Raw genomic sequence first — 14,940 nt, 5'->3', positions numbered from 1 at the left:
AGACCAGGCTGGCCTTGAACAGACAGAGATCCAGCTGCCTCTGCCTCCCGAGTGCTGGGATTAAAGGCAAGGGCTATCACACCCGACTCAAAATTATTATTATTATTATTATTATTATTATTATTTTTTAAAAAAAAACAAGGTTTCTGTAAGGATTAAGACAGATGTTGTCTCAGGCAGCATATGACCCAGTTTCTGGCTGGGAGGAGGGTGTTTGTTGAATTGGTGCTGTTGGTGAGAGAAATGGGCACGCCTCCTCCTACCTAATGGAAACGTCTTCTTTCTCACCCTGCTCCTCTTTCTTCTTCCCAGGTGGCCTGTTCCTTACTGATTACTCCACCTGCTCACCACGAAAACTGAGTCCTTTCCGCTCCTTTGCCAGCACTGAGCTCTTCCACTTCCATGTTCCCGAGGACACGTTCCTGGCTGTTTGGAACCTCATCATCTTCAAGGAGCAGGGAGGAACCTTTGGGGACCACTGCCCAGATCAAAGTGTGACTGTGTCAGTGTTCGGCTTACCCCTTCCCTAGTCCCTGTTTCCATCCCCAGGCCACTTTCCAAACTGGAGTATGACTTTTTGAGATCTAAACTTGCCTCCTGACCATGACCTTGACCTTTATTCAGGTTGAAGTGTGACTGAGGGCCATGACCTCTGTCACCTGACCACTTAAAATTACTGTGTGAGTGCCTCTTGCTCTTATGGCTTGACCCCTCACCTAGAAGAACTTTATGACGTATGTCAGTATAGGGAATCCATTTATTTACTGGTGATGAATAACAGTTCTCTCTCCCCAACCTCATTTTCTACCTCCCACCCACTGCCTGCTTTTCTTCTTTCCTGATTCTTGTCCCCTAGGTATTTCCGGTCTGGAGCACCCCCTGTCATCAATCCCCTGCACACACACTTCCCAGCAGATACAGCTGTGCCTGGAGTTTTCTCATTGACTCTTAGCTGGACATTGCCCAACCGTACCTCAGGCATCTTTAATGTCAGCAGCCCTTTGCCTGGCGACTGGTTTTTGGCTGCCCATCTTCCCCAAGCCCACGGTCACATCTCTGTCAAGGTGGGTTGATGCCTCTCTATCTCTGATGAATGCTCATTGGCCTACTACCCTTGTTCCAGGGTGGGCAACAGCATCAGAGTGGCTGGGGCAGGGCATTGTTAGAGGCTGACAGGTCATCTGGCGGGATGGTCTGTAGTAGGCTTCTTGGGAACCTTAGAAAGACGTGATTCCAGGTAAGCTGGAGAAAAAGTCCAGAGTCTGGAGTCAGGCTCTGGAACTGGGCAGTTGTGTCCCTTCCTATCGGAGGACAGTAGGGTTAATGAAGGGGGTTCCAGGCTAACCAGGTGGAATCTGCTGCACAAACTCAGAACTGTGTTCTAATTTTGATTGATCATAGCCCTAGAACTTCTCTGAGGCCACATCCTTGTCTCTAGCCCATGCATCATTGTTTCTGATAGCTCCCTTACCTTCTAGGAGGCCATGAGAGAAACCCTTTCTTGATAAAAGGAAGCTCTGGGTAGTTGGTATCCTTCCTGACTGTTGCTTCCCTTCCACTGAATGAATATCAGTGCTGATTTCAACACAGCAGGGATTGTTAGTCTAAAGGGCAGGTTGAAAGGTCTGGAAGGTTCTTTGGTCTGGAGTGAAAGAAAATATCACCATGTTTTCCTGTCACTGTTGTGTATAAGATAGACTGGGTTTCCTCCTTGTAGTAAGGCAATATATAGGTTTCCCAATCCTGTCCATTTCAAGAGAGGGAGAGGGTGATGAGCTGACCTCTGTTAGAGTTGGTTGACATATGTGTGGGCCTGTGGTAAGAGTGATGGATAGGGCATGAACAGAGTAAGTACTTACAGAATATTACAAAGCAAGAAAGCTGCTGGTGTTTGGCTATTGAGAATTAAGAGAGACAGAAATTCTCACCAGGTAAAAACTGTCTCTTGGCCAAGTCTGAAGTCTGAGGGCCTCAGAGATCCCTCTATGGGAGCATGCTGAGAGCTCACCTGAAAAAGACTCTGGGCTCTGACTCAAGTCAGAACTAAGGGTTCTTCTACTAGGAGGAATGTCTTCAGAAGTCTTTGGCCAAATCTCAAAGAACCTGTCCCTGATCCCAGCTGTGATCGTGACTTACTTTGTGAGAACTAACAGGAAGAATCCTCTAGCCTCTGCTCTAGTTATCCACCTTTCTGGGTGAGCAGGAACTACCTAGAACCTAGGCCTGGCAGGGCTTATGTAGTGAGGCCTGGTTGAGAGTGGCCAGGGTTGTTTGTTGCTCCAGATTGGGACAATAGGGATAACGGTACAGAGCAAGGCTTCCCAGAACCTAAAGCATAATTCAAAGTGTCTGGACCAGAGGGTGCTATGTAATGAGAAGAGAACCAGGCATGGCATGCCCGTTCCTATCTAGTTAGAGCAAACAGTGCCTGGGGGACTTGGTACTAAGCTGGAGCCCCAGCTAGCCAGCTCAGAGGCATGGTGAGACTAGGGAGAAAAGGGCATGGTTCTATCTTGTGCATTGGAGGTTGTTCTGAACATGAAGATATAGCTCTTCAGTTATATCTGTCTAGAGATTGGTGAGACAAGGATCTTGGGTATGATTCTTCTAAAAATGTGATTACCTTCTGGAAATTTATGAGTTCCTAAGGATTCTTAATTTCTCTAGATCTTAAGACTGTATCCCAGACTTAAGCCTATGAGTTTACTGGCTAGAACATTTTCTAATGTTCTTTCCTAACTTGTGCCCTCTTTGAATCATGGTTGTCCTGACTTCCTGTGAGGCTGGGCAAACACAGAAAGTGATCTGAGCTCAGGAAAAACCTTGGTGGTGCAGGAACAGTCCCAATAAAAGAAGGAAGTACTATTTCTACAGTCCTTTTTTTTTTTTTTTTGTATTTTTTGAGATAGGGTCTCCTTGTAGCCCCAGCTGTCCTGGAACTCACTATGTAGACCAGGCTGGCCTTGAGCTCACAAAGATCGGCCTGCCTCTGCCTCCCAAGTGCTGGGATTACACTACAGTCCTTTTTAAAAAATATTTTATTTATTATTTTATGTGTATGAGTATAGTGCCTGCATGCAGGTAAGTGCACCTGTGTCATGCAGTGCCCACAGAGGACAGAAGAGGCTGTCGGATCCCCTGGAACTAGAGTTACGGACAATTGTTAGCTGCCATGTGGGTGCTGGGAATCAAACCTGGGTCCTCTGCAAGAACAGTCAGTGTTCTTAACCACTGAGCCATCTCTCCAGCCCTCTACAGTCCTTCTTAACTTTGGGAATGAGCTTAGATCTCCCTTTGACTCTTCGTCCTTCAGCTGCTTTGCACGAGTGCTTGGGTTGGATGTTAGGTACACTGAAGTGGATAAGAGATATGGGAGATGCTTTAAGAGGACAAAGAAGAGATGACTAACTCAGCTTGGTAATATGGTGGAGGTGGTATTCACAGACTGTTAGGAAGTGAAGCCTGATGGGGATGAGACAAGGAAAGTCTTTGAGCTGATGGGAGCATCATGAGCCAATGTTCAGGGGGGAAAATGAAGGAGTTCGGTGTGGGCTGAGTGAAGGAGGTGGAAGGGTGGGTAGAAGCCAGATCATAAAGGCTTAGAAGTTTGAACTGTATGCTGACAGTGACAGGGAGCCTGGAAAGGTGGTTCTTCTCTGGTCCAGTCCTCTCTCCTGAATCTATATGATTCATTGTGTATCCTAGCACCCAGCACAGAGCTGGCATGTGACTTGGCAAGTTTTTGTTGTCCTTCTGCCACCATCTCAAACTCATAGTGTCCCAGACTGATTTTATTTCTCCTCCTTTCCTTGTTCCCTTCTTCCTGTCAGCCTCTTCTGTCGTGTCCCTGCCACTCATCCCCTTGCCTTTCCTTACAATGTGTCTTACAATGTGTTTATACTTAGGCACCCACTTACCAGTTTCCTTGGAGTGGTTGGCCTTTAGGATGTGGTTACCAGCTGGCACCTTACTGGCTAAGGTGAATGTTCTCCCAAATAGCTGGGCACAGGTCTTGAAGACTTTCTTTTCCCAATCTAAAATGTGGATGTAACTAAAATCAGGGAAAACAATGAAAGCAGCTAGGTGGAAAGTAAAGAATTAGGCTTCTTAGAAGGCAGGGCTCTATTCAGTCCACCAACTAGGACCAAGCATGACACAATACTATCTTAGCTGCAGTAGTTACATCTGCCAACAGTGCCTCCTCTCCTTGTTAAAAAGTATTTAATTTATTATTTTCATTCCATGTGTATGTGTGTATTGCCTGCGTGTAGGCAGGTGCACCCGTGTCGTGCTGTGTCACGGAGGTCAGAAGAGGCTGTCGAATCCCCTGGTACTGGAGTTACAGACAGCTGTTAGCTGCCATGTACATGCTGCGATTTGAACCCGGGTCTTCTGCAAGAACAACCAGTGTTCCCGCTGAGCCATCTCTCCAGCCCCTCCTTTTCTTTCTCTAAGTTATTTTCTTTGTATTTCAAATAGACAATATATGCACGTGGTATAGCCTTTGAAATGCACAAAAGGCATACAGTGAAAAGTCTCCCTTTCCAGTTCTCCTTTTAGTTCGCAATCTCCCCCGAGAGTTAAGTAGTAACCAGCTTTTAACTGCTTCCTTATATTACTCTTCTTGATCTTTCTCCTCCTGGCCTTCATGACTTTACAGCATCCTCCTGCCTTTCCTGCCCTCTGTTTCTTCCTCTGTTTTCTTTATTTCCTTCTCTGCTTGATCTACACGTTATTATGACTGGATGCTTGGCTCTGGAAGAACTCCTTTTTGGTTTTTCATTCTTTTGTTTGATGTTTCCAGCACAATTGTTTTAAATGTCATCTATGAGTTAATGCCTCCTAAGAGTAGACCACCAGTCCTGTTTTCTTTGAGCCTCAAACTTTATATCCAACCGCTTACTTGACATCTTCAATTATTTGTCTAAGAAATGTCGCGAGGTTAATATGCATAAATCAGAACAAAATTCAAAACTCTTTACTTCCCACTTTATGTCTCCCAGCCTAGGTTGCTCCTTTCTCTAGCTCTCTTCTCCCCAGTAAACAGCACTGCCATTCACTGTTCACACCTCAAATGGAGGTGTCATTCTTGATTCCTGTTCTCTTATTTCCCCACCAATTTATAAAGTCTTGTTGCCTCAATTTAAGACATGCCCTGAATGCACCTATTTTTCTCCACTTTTCTGCTTAGCACATCATCCCTGGTTTTCTCCTGTGCTGCCACAGCCATCTCCTAAATGATGCCCTGCTTCCTCTCCTGCCCCCTGCAGTCCATCCTGTCCTCATTAACTTCCACATTGATTGGTCCTGACTGACTGAGGGCATGAAAACTGTGCTGGGCACTGGGTTATTCCCACAGAGGAAGCCAAGTGTCTTTAGGTATCTTCAGGCTACAAGCCCCACTCAGGGCCTGGTATTTCTTAAAGAAGCCCAGCCCAATTGGGCATGGATACTCAACATCTGTAATCTTAGCACCCAGGAGGCTGAAGCAAGAGGATTGCCAGGAGTTGTAGACCAGGCTGGATTACATGGAGAGTTCAAGTCCAGCCTGCACTACAGAGTGAGATCTTGTCTCTCCTTGAAAGAACAACAATAACAACAACAACAAAACAAAAACAAAAGAAAAAAAAAAGACACTTTCTATCCCATTGACTATGAGGCATGGTGATTTCCCTGATCAAGAGTGCATCTGCCTTGCCTTCTACTTCCTGAATTTTCAGGCTGTTTTCTATCCATTTATCACTTTTGGCTCTCTGGTTTCCTTGCTTTGGGCATACCTTCCCTGGATGCTGATGTTGGCTTGGCTTGTTCACTCAGTTTGGACTCTCTTACTTGGCTTCTTCTGCCTGATTTGTGTTACCCTTTGCCCCCTCGTAGGGGGAGGTCATTGAGCTCCCTTTCCTGGTCTCGAGTCCATGTTGAGGAAGGGAGCAGGCATGCCTATTGGGCATTGAAGGAACACGTATTAGCCAGAGAGCCCACATGTCCTAATTCTTGCCTGAAGCCAACAGCAAGCAAAATGGGGAGCAACTTCTCTCCCAGTACTGTGAGGCAAGGAAGTGGGGCACACCCTGAGCATGAGCTTCCACCCCTGGGACTCATTCCCTACAAGATTATTCTGGATTCCTGCATTAGGTGGGGGGATGTCTCTGAAATGTCTTGCCAGAGTATTTCTGATCCTTACAGGTTGACACCAAATATGAGGTATCTGCTTTGGATGTCAGAGATGGAAATTTCCGAGCAATTAGGTTAAGGAACTCTGTAAAGGAACTCTATTTTGACACCCATCCTTCAACTTGACAGCTATTTTTTTCAGCACCTAGTATGTGCCTGGTGGTGTGCTAAACAGCAAGAAGGCACAGAAAAGCTCCAGGCGGAGAGTGATGGGATCCTCTGACCTGGCATGCAAAGCCTCTTTCCAGCACTATGGACCTTGGTCCAAAAGTCAGTACCTTGGCTGGCTTATTTCATGGTGTAGAATGTGGTAGTTGTCAAGACCTGGAACTTCTGTCCCAGAACAAGGCTTGGAGGCATGTCTTGGTCGGAGCAACCAGAACAAGGCTTGGAGGCATGTCTTGGTCGGAGCAACCATAAAAATAAACCGTGGTCTCTAGTTTATTGAATCAACAAAAGGCCGTTTGTCCAGAAGCTTAGAGAAACTTAATTAAGAGACTCTTCTGCTTCTTAACTGTTAGATTTGCAGGGCTTCTAAGATGGAGGTGCTGTGGAAGGGGAGCCGTAACACTGAAGTGGTGGGGCTCTCTTGGCTGGGATTGATACCAGTATAGAACAGAAGGAACTTTGGAGCTGGTCCAGGACAAGATAAACCTTGGAAAGTATGGTGACTGTTCTTTAATGTCAGAAGAAGCAGTCTGAGGCTGATGATTAGATCAGAATAGTTATGAAGGGGAAAGGTTTTAGCTTCATAAGGTCAGCACTGTCCTTACCTGGGTGGATTCATTTGGCAAACATCCATGGTGAGTTACACTACATTAGGCTTATGTCGGGAGGAACAGTTTCTATTCTCAAGTTCCTAATAATCTGGAGGTTGCTTAGAAGGTGTTAAGTGGTCCTCACCTGGATGATGAAGCAGAAGTTGGACAAGCATATATCAGTGGAGCAAGGTGGGGAATAGGGGTAATTAAAGTTTCAGACTACTGCTAGTGGTAGAAGAGTTAGACTGGAGGCTTAGAAGGAACTTTCTAACTCCCCCAACAGAGCCAGTGTTCTGTTAGAGAATCTGGTGCTGTGGGGTTACAGTGATATGGGGGCTGGCCAGAAATGCTTAGGAGGAGTTGGATTGGGATAATGTACAAGCAGGGTCTGATTATTAGGTAGACCTGAACTTGAGTCCCCAAACCTCATTCAGTGCTAAGACCTTGAAGACCCAGATAGGACAAAGGTAATCAGAAATGACTTCTCAGGGGCCTGAGGAGATGGTTCAGTGGGTAAAAGCACTTACTGCACATATGTGAGGACATGAGTTCAGATTCCAGAACCCTCATAAAGCTGGATATGATAGTACACATCTGTAATTACATCTGTAATCCCAGCACTCCTCTGGCAAGATAGGGGGTAGAGAAGAGCATTCCTGGAGGTTATAGGCTAGCTAGCCTGGCACACACCGTTGTGACCAACAAGATACTCTGTCTCAAGTTGGAAGGTGAGCACTGAATCTGAGGTTGTCTTCTGGCCTCTACATGCACGCTGTGTCACACACCTGCACTCATATACTCATGAACACACACAAAGATAAAAAAAAAAAGAAAATTCTCCTTGAGGTGCTTTTACTCACACTTAGGTCACTGTCTGACTTTCTTCTGAGTGCCTCTTTTTCTCCTAACCCCTATAGTTAAGCCTATATTAAAAATATTTGGTAAAATTTGGTTTTTTAAATTGTAATTATTTTTATGTGTATGTGTGTATTGCCTGATTATATAGGTAAGTGCACCCGTGTTGTGCAATGCCTGTGGAAGACAGAAGAGGCTGTCGGATCCCCTGGAACTGGAGTTATAGACAGTTATTAGCTGCCATGTGGGTGCTGGGATTCGAACCCGGGTCCTCTGCAAGAACAGTCAGTGTTCTTAACTGCTGAGCCATCTTTCCAGCCCTGTAAAATTTGTTTTTAATGATTAGTCAAATAGGAAAAATACAGGACTTAGAGGCCAGAGTCAGAATCCTGAGACTCAGAGGCTAAAGGAGACCCATCCAGCAGGTTCTGTTAGCTTTGGTTTGGTAGTATCCCCAATGTCAATCCCCCTCCTGCCACCCCTGTTTTTGTCTCAGGGTCTCCAGGATGAGTGCCAGTATCTCCTTCAGCCCCAGCTGATTGTCCGACGTTTGCTGGATGTGGCTGTGTTGGTTCCTGGCCGTCCCTCAGAGCAAACCCTCTCTCCCCACAACCGCTCAGCCCTGTACAAGTAAGTAAACACTCTGCAAACCTGGCCCCTGCCCCTTCCTTCTCTGGTCTCACACAGCTGGCAGTCTTGCTTTCCTTGTAGTCAAACTGACCCAGAATCCTTAGGGTGGGTCAGATCCCTGGCTCCTCTGTCCTAACACAGAGAGGAAGACCCTGTAAGGGCCTTCCTGTGTCTTCTTTCCCCATCCATGCCCCTTCTTCCTCTTCTTTTCCTTTGTGCGTCTCTTACTTCTGTCTTTTTTTGCTCTCAACCTGTCCTCTGTCCAGGGTCTTTGTGCCCAGCTTCACTTACAGGGTTTCGGCGCATCTGGTGTGTGTAGGGGGCCGAGGGGTATCTGCTTGTCCCCTGACACTGCGCCTACGTCCCAAGGCCCCTCCTCTACACAACTCAAGCTCTGTGGCCTGTGGAGGAGCCTCAGTATGCCAGCTGGAGCTGGCCCTGCCCCCCTGGGGACACTGGGTCTATGTGCGTGTGGAGATACCATCCCGTGGCTCTGGCAGGACCATTCACTTCCAGCTGTGTGTGCGATTGCAAGGTCAGAGCCCCCACATCCGCCCCAACCACCCAGTCTATGCAGGCATCCATGGCTAGGAGGTAACCTGGATGGATGTTCTATGACCCTCTGCCATAGCCCTACAATCTCCCCTGTCCAACCCAGGCACTCTCCAAGGTCCCACCTCTTGGAGGCTCAGGTCATCAGGCTGCCTTCATATTATTTCTTTGCACCTGGCTTGGGGCAACTAAAAGCTCTCATTATTTTCCTTGTCTTAACCTCCTTTTCAGGTTCCTGGGATATGTAGGGACAGCCAGGATCTCTGGGACTTCCCTAGCCACAACCCTCACAAATTATTAGGACAACATTAACTTATATTGCAGTATTTTCACTGCTTTGGGGAGAGAGACGTGACCTTGATTCCTTCCAATGTGACCTTGTGGAGGGACAGATGACCTTGACACCCTCCAACATGGCAATTGAGTAGCTGTGACCACTAGGAAACACCCAGACCCTATCCTCTGATCCTGGATGCCTCCCTTCTCAGGGGCCATCACAATCTAGTTTTCATTCCTTCCTCTCCTTTGCTAAATCCTGTCTGGCTCAGTTCTGGTTTGTTGTGGGGCAACAGGGCTGTAAGGGCCACAAGTCTCAGGTCTGGTTTCCTCTGTCTTACAGAGTGTCCACAACCCAGCCTGTCCCGTGCCTTGGTCCCTGGGGCTGCCATGAACATGCCCCAGTCACTGGGTAACCAGCCACTGCCCCCGGAGCCACCATCCCTGGGGACCTCTGTAGAAGGATCTGGGGCCACATCACCACCTGAGCACTGCTGGCCAGTGCGCCCGACTCTGCGCAACGAGCTGGATACCTTCTCTGTCCACTTCTACATCTTCTTTGGTCCCAGTGTGGCCCTTCCACCTGAACGCCCAGCTGTGTTTGCCTTGAGGCTGTTGCCAGTGCTGGACAGTGGAGGTGTCCTCAGCCTGGAGCTCCAACTCAATGTGGTACCTCACGGAGAGCAGGGTGGTTTCTCTAAAGGGGAAGGTTCTAGGAGTGTGTGTGTGGGCTGTTTATCCCCTTTAGGGATTCTATCCAGGTTGGTTTCACCTATTCTTTCAGTTCTCAGCACAGTTCTGGTCAACAAGCATGTTCTTAAAGCTGGGTCAACCGAGGTGACTCAGTGGCCCAGTACTCCCAGAAGGTTGGACTCTTGTTCAGGAGGCTTTTCTCAATGGCAGTTCACTTCTGTAAATGACATGCTTATCCCCGCTTGAGACCATGCAGTATGTGTTTAGATGATTCCTGTTGCTAATGGTATTCGTGATGGTCCTTCAAAGTCTGCTTCCATGAATTTCACCAACTGATCTTTGTTTCTTTCAGAAGCTATATCTTGTAAATCCTACTGTGCCTTTGTTTTTCATTAATAGATTTTTTTTTTTTAAGAGCAGTTTTTGGTTTAGAGCAGGAAAAAATTAACAGTAAGTATAGACTTCTCAAGTCTGGGGAGATAGGTCAGAATATGAAGTGCTTGTCATGCAAGCATGAGGACCTGAGTTTGATCACATAAAACTCACATAAAAAAGCTGGGTGTGGAAGCACACACTTGTAATCCGAGCACTGAGGAGGCAGAGACCTAGCCCTGGCTCAGCCTAGTCTAATCTATGAGTTCTAGGCCATAAAAGAGACCGTGTCTCAAAAACCAAGGTGAATAGTGCCTGAGTAAAGACATCTGGGGTTGACCTCTGGCCTCCACATGCATGTGTATAAACATGTATATGCACCTTCACATCCACACATGCACATGCACACGTACATACGTACATACGCATAAAAAGGAAGCATAGACGTCTTGTATATCTCCTTTCTTCCTACAGTTTTCCTTATTATTAACATCTTTTTTCTGGCAAATTTTTTTACATACATAATTTATTGAAAATTTCATACATGTTTACCTTAGTGCTGTGCATTGATTACAGCCCTATACTATTTTAGTAGCCCTTTAGATAGCTTCCCTTACTCCTCAGTGTTTGGGGACCTAGGGTTCAGACCCTCCATCTGCTGCTATCTCCTCTGATCATCTCTTGACTTTCATTATCTCTGACTTTTGCTGGTCATCATGTCTCTGAAACTGATGATGCCAAGTGGTCTGATGAGGGTGGCAGGCAGGCCTTGTATTTATGCAGGCCGAGACCAAATCTGTCTTTGAGTTGTTGCATCATGCTGTGGGCTCATCCCGGGATTGTGGTGGACTAAGATCCCTGGTTCACTTTCCTTTTTTTTTCCAGAACAACTCTGTTTACATTTTTTAAACTCTGAAAGTAGCAAGATCACATAAACTATGGGCAATAGGAGAGGACATTCCCCTAACACAGCTTTTTTCATGTGTCCTTCCAGCCCAACTCTCTCTACACTAACTGCTTTGTGTATCTACTTGTAGTCAAGGGTCATATACATTTTGGTCCCTGGAGCCTGTGAACTGCTGTCAATTTCCATCGTGTAGTTTTTAAAGTATCTTTTTTCTTGGGACAGGGTCTTGCTTTATAAAGCTCAAGCTGACCTCAAGCTTGAAAGCATCCCCCTGCCTCAGCCTCCCAAGTCCTGGGATTATCGGCATTAACCACCATGCCAGCTTATTTTATAATTTTGAAGTGAATTTTTGAACTGAATTGAAGAGTCTATGTCCGCTTGTAGAGCACTGTTTAATCTTTGGCCTTTCATCATGTCTGCTTTGTGTGTGTCACACACTTGTCACCTTCTGTGTTTTAGTCATTATTATGAGTGCTGGAAAAGACTGGGATGAGGACAGAGTCCTGTGGTGGTTGTTAGAGAGTATCTCCAGCTTGGCTTTTATCCAGTAACTTATGTATGATTCCTCTTCCCTGCATCCTTTTGGCTCTTCTGTCCTCCAGGTCTGAGTGCAGGGTCCATGACTTGATAGCCTTTCATGTGGTATGGCTTAGAACTGTCTAGTGGTCCTGCTCATCAGGACAGAGCTGGTTCTTCAGTCTGAAGATGCTCCTTATTTTCATACTCAAGTTCTTTGTTTCTTTCTCGTTCTGTCTATGGTTATATTTATTTTGTGTTTGCTTATTGTCATGTCTTTGGGTAATGACAATGAGGTCCTAATTTGACCTTGAAATTTCAGTACAAGCCAGAGCTCTGTCTACTCATGCTTGTTCTTTCATCCTCAGTGCCCCATGAATAGAGGTCTGCCCTCCTGCAACCTCTCACACTCTCCCCTTTGGCATTCTTGCCATCTTACTGATATGAGCCCCCACTTCTTGTCCATACCTGTGTGCTATAACACTTGCCACACACTTCAGAAAGCCAGTTAGATTTTGAAAGGCATCTCAGCAAAACTGTTCAGATCTTTCCTTTCAAATACTTTGTTTTTCCTTTTGGATCAAGGACTATACACTTGGAGACTGCCTTTGGCTCTTCCTAGAACCACTTTTACTGAGTAATGCTTCTGCATGTTGCCTTCCCTGGCCTTGCACTGAAGGAAGCAATAAGCCATTCCTATGAAACCCACTCTTGTGGTTGAAGATAGGCTGCATAATAGCTTTTTTTGGTTAAAATTTAGCTGAAGAAGGGCAGGTGTGGAGGCAAGAGAATCAGGGCTTCAAGGTCATCCTTGGCTACATGTGAGTTCCAGGCCAGCCTAGGTTACATGAGCCCCTATCTCAAAAATACCAAATAATAGTAATAATTTAGTTGTAGACCATTACTCTGGATAATGCTTCTCCAGAGACCCTGATGAACTGTGACACACTCACAAATTTGGAAACCATCATGATTCTCTCTTTGCTTTGATCATTTTGAATTCATCATCAAATATATGGCTCATGTCTAGGGAAAAAGTTTTATTTTTCTATCCTAATTTAAAAATCTCTCATACATTTATTTGTATACCATTTCAATGTATCGGGCTGCCACAAATCTTTGAATGAGATGATCTTAAGGCATCCTGTTTCCTCTATTTTATTATTATTATTATTATTATTATTATTTGGTCTTTTTGAGACATGGTCTCCCTGTAGCCCCAGCTGTCCTATGTAGACCAGGCTGGCCTTGAACTCTGCTGGGATTAAAGGTGTGCACCACCACGCCCGGCTTGTTTCCTTTATTTTTATAAACAACTCTTTCCATTTATACCTTGGGGTATCTGCTTTCTTTTAATCCCAGCAAGATTGCTACATTTAATCTCTCTGGCATTCAGTTACCACTATTCAGTACTTTGGATCATTTCATCCTTGGAGTTTCTTTCCAAGCTTCTTACCTTCAGCCCCAGAGCAAGCTGACTGAGAACCTTCAGTTGCCTTTGTCCATAACTAGTTTATGCACCTCACATCAGGTGCTCAGACCCTCCTACAAACTAGATAGGATGAGAAAAAGCCTCCCCTTCCGAATGGAAGATTCAGAGTTGGGTCTTGTTCTCTCATTTAGCCTTTGGAAGATTGTGGCTGTTCAGGATCCTATGGTTTTTAGAACTCTACTGAGTAAGAGCTAAATGCAGGGTTGAGGGTGGGGCACACATCAGCAGGAGGACAATTGACAGGTGAGGGAGGGGTCTGGGGTAGTGGTGGTGGGCCCACCTGAAGGGTCTGACAGCCTCTTCTGCATACCTGCCCTTCTCAGAGCTCCCTGCGCCAAGAAAACGTGACAGTATTTGGATGCCTGACTCACGAGGTGCCCTTAAGCCTAGGGGATGCAGCCCTGACCTGTTCCAAAGGTGCGGTGGAGTGGGGAAGAAGGGGAGGCTGGGAGCCCTCACTGAAGGGGGAGGGAGGACAGCGTAGGGGTACCACAAAGCAGGTCCAGACTCCATGCTGACCACTCCTTCCCCTCTCTCCTGGGCCCTTCCCTTCTCCCTTTAGAGTCCCTGGCCGGCTTCCTCTTCTTAGTCAGTGCCACCTCCAGAGTGGCCAGGCTGCGAATCCCATTCCCGCAGACCGGAACCTGGTTCCTGACCCTCCGCTCTCTGTGCGGGGTGGGGCCTCGGTGAGCAACCAGGGGCGCAGTCGGCTGGGTTGAGGTGGCCTGGCCTCAGGTAACTAGGAGTGTGTGTGTGTGTGTGTGCAGGTTCCTGCGGTGCCGCAACGCAACGGCTGAAGTGCGGCTACGCACCTTCCTGTCCCCTTGCGTGGATGACTGTGGGCCCTATGGCCAGTGCAAGCTGCTGCGCACTCACAACTACCTGTACGCGGCCTGCGAGTGCAAGGCTGGTGAGCGGGCTGGTGGGGGAGCAGGCCAGACTGGGCTTCCTGGACTACCTGGCCAGCAGGGGTGCACAGAGGTGCTGGGGACAGGGCAGGGGTGAGCGAAATTGTCTGTTGAACCCACGGCTGCCTTGTGTCCTCCTCCACCCTGTGCCCTCCCCACCGGCAGGGTGGCGGGGCTGGGGTTGCACCGACAGTGCAGACGCGCTCACCTACGGATTCCAGCTCCTGTCCACACTCCTCCTTTGCCTGAGCAACCTCATGTTTTTGCCACCCGTGGTCCTGGCCATTCGGAGCCGGTATGTGCTGGAAGCTGCTGTCTACACCTTCACCATGTTCTTCTCCACGGTAGGGTGGTGCCTCTGTCTTCACTGTGTCCTTTTCCAGAGGGTGGGAAGAGGGGCTGTCTTTCTACCATGTTCTCCACCAACTTGAGGATGGCTGTCACTTCCCTGAGTCTTCAGAGTTTGCTTCCCGTCCTACCATGGCACTCATAGAAAGTCACCGATTTTGTAAGGCACCTTGGGGTAAATGAGCAAAGCTGTTTGCAAGTTAAGGGGACAAGTGTGGGGCTTCAGCTGCCCACACTCTACCCGTTTGGAAGCTGGAAGAGGCACTGACTGAACACACAGGCTGAGACACGGTCCAAATGTGGACTTGTGTCTCCACCTTCTTCCTGCTCTCTGTGTGGACTCTTCACTTTCGCCATGTTCTTTCATAATGTGAGGAGGCTTCTCTACTCATGGCCTCCATTATACTGGGGAATCTCCCTCGCCCCCTCCCCTCCCCCTCGCCCTTCCCTCCCGCT

At 47.1% G+C, this 14,940-nt stretch overlaps 1 protein-coding gene across 13 annotated transcripts in view; it reads left to right on the top strand.

Moving 5' to 3' along the window:
* Tmem8b (transmembrane protein 8B) overlaps positions 1–14,940 on the top strand; it is a 27,836-nt gene that overhangs the window by 5,681 nt on the left and 7,215 nt on the right. For 4 of the 13 annotated variants that reach the window (XM_017800442.2, XM_029567976.1, XM_029567977.1 and 1 more), the window contains exons 2-10: positions 313–502; positions 857–1,064; positions 8,287–8,420; positions 8,687–8,955; positions 9,592–9,917; positions 13,552–13,645; positions 13,791–13,914; positions 13,996–14,138; positions 14,302–14,480. In XM_017800442.2, the coding sequence (XP_017655931.1) occupies positions 9,639–9,917; positions 13,552–13,645; positions 13,791–13,914; positions 13,996–14,138; positions 14,302–14,480 (819 nt within the window). In that variant the 5' untranslated portion in view covers positions 313–502; positions 857–1,064; positions 8,287–8,420; positions 8,687–8,955; positions 9,592–9,638. Of the gene's footprint in view, positions 1–312; positions 503–530; positions 681–856; positions 1,065–8,286; positions 8,421–8,686; positions 8,956–9,591; positions 9,918–13,551; positions 13,646–13,790; positions 13,915–13,995; positions 14,139–14,301; positions 14,481–14,940 lie in introns of those variants that run through there. The other 9 variants (XM_029567980.1, XM_029567982.1, XM_029567981.1 and 6 more) reach the window with 6 other exon arrangements.

Source organism: Nannospalax galili, unplaced genomic scaffold, assembly GCF_000622305.1.
Source record: "Nannospalax galili isolate Female #2095 unplaced genomic scaffold, S.galili_v1.0 scaffold341, whole genome shotgun sequence".
Lineage (NCBI taxonomy): Eukaryota > Metazoa > Chordata > Mammalia > Rodentia > Spalacidae > Nannospalax > Nannospalax galili.
This window is presented reverse-complemented; position numbering and strand designations above follow the sequence as displayed.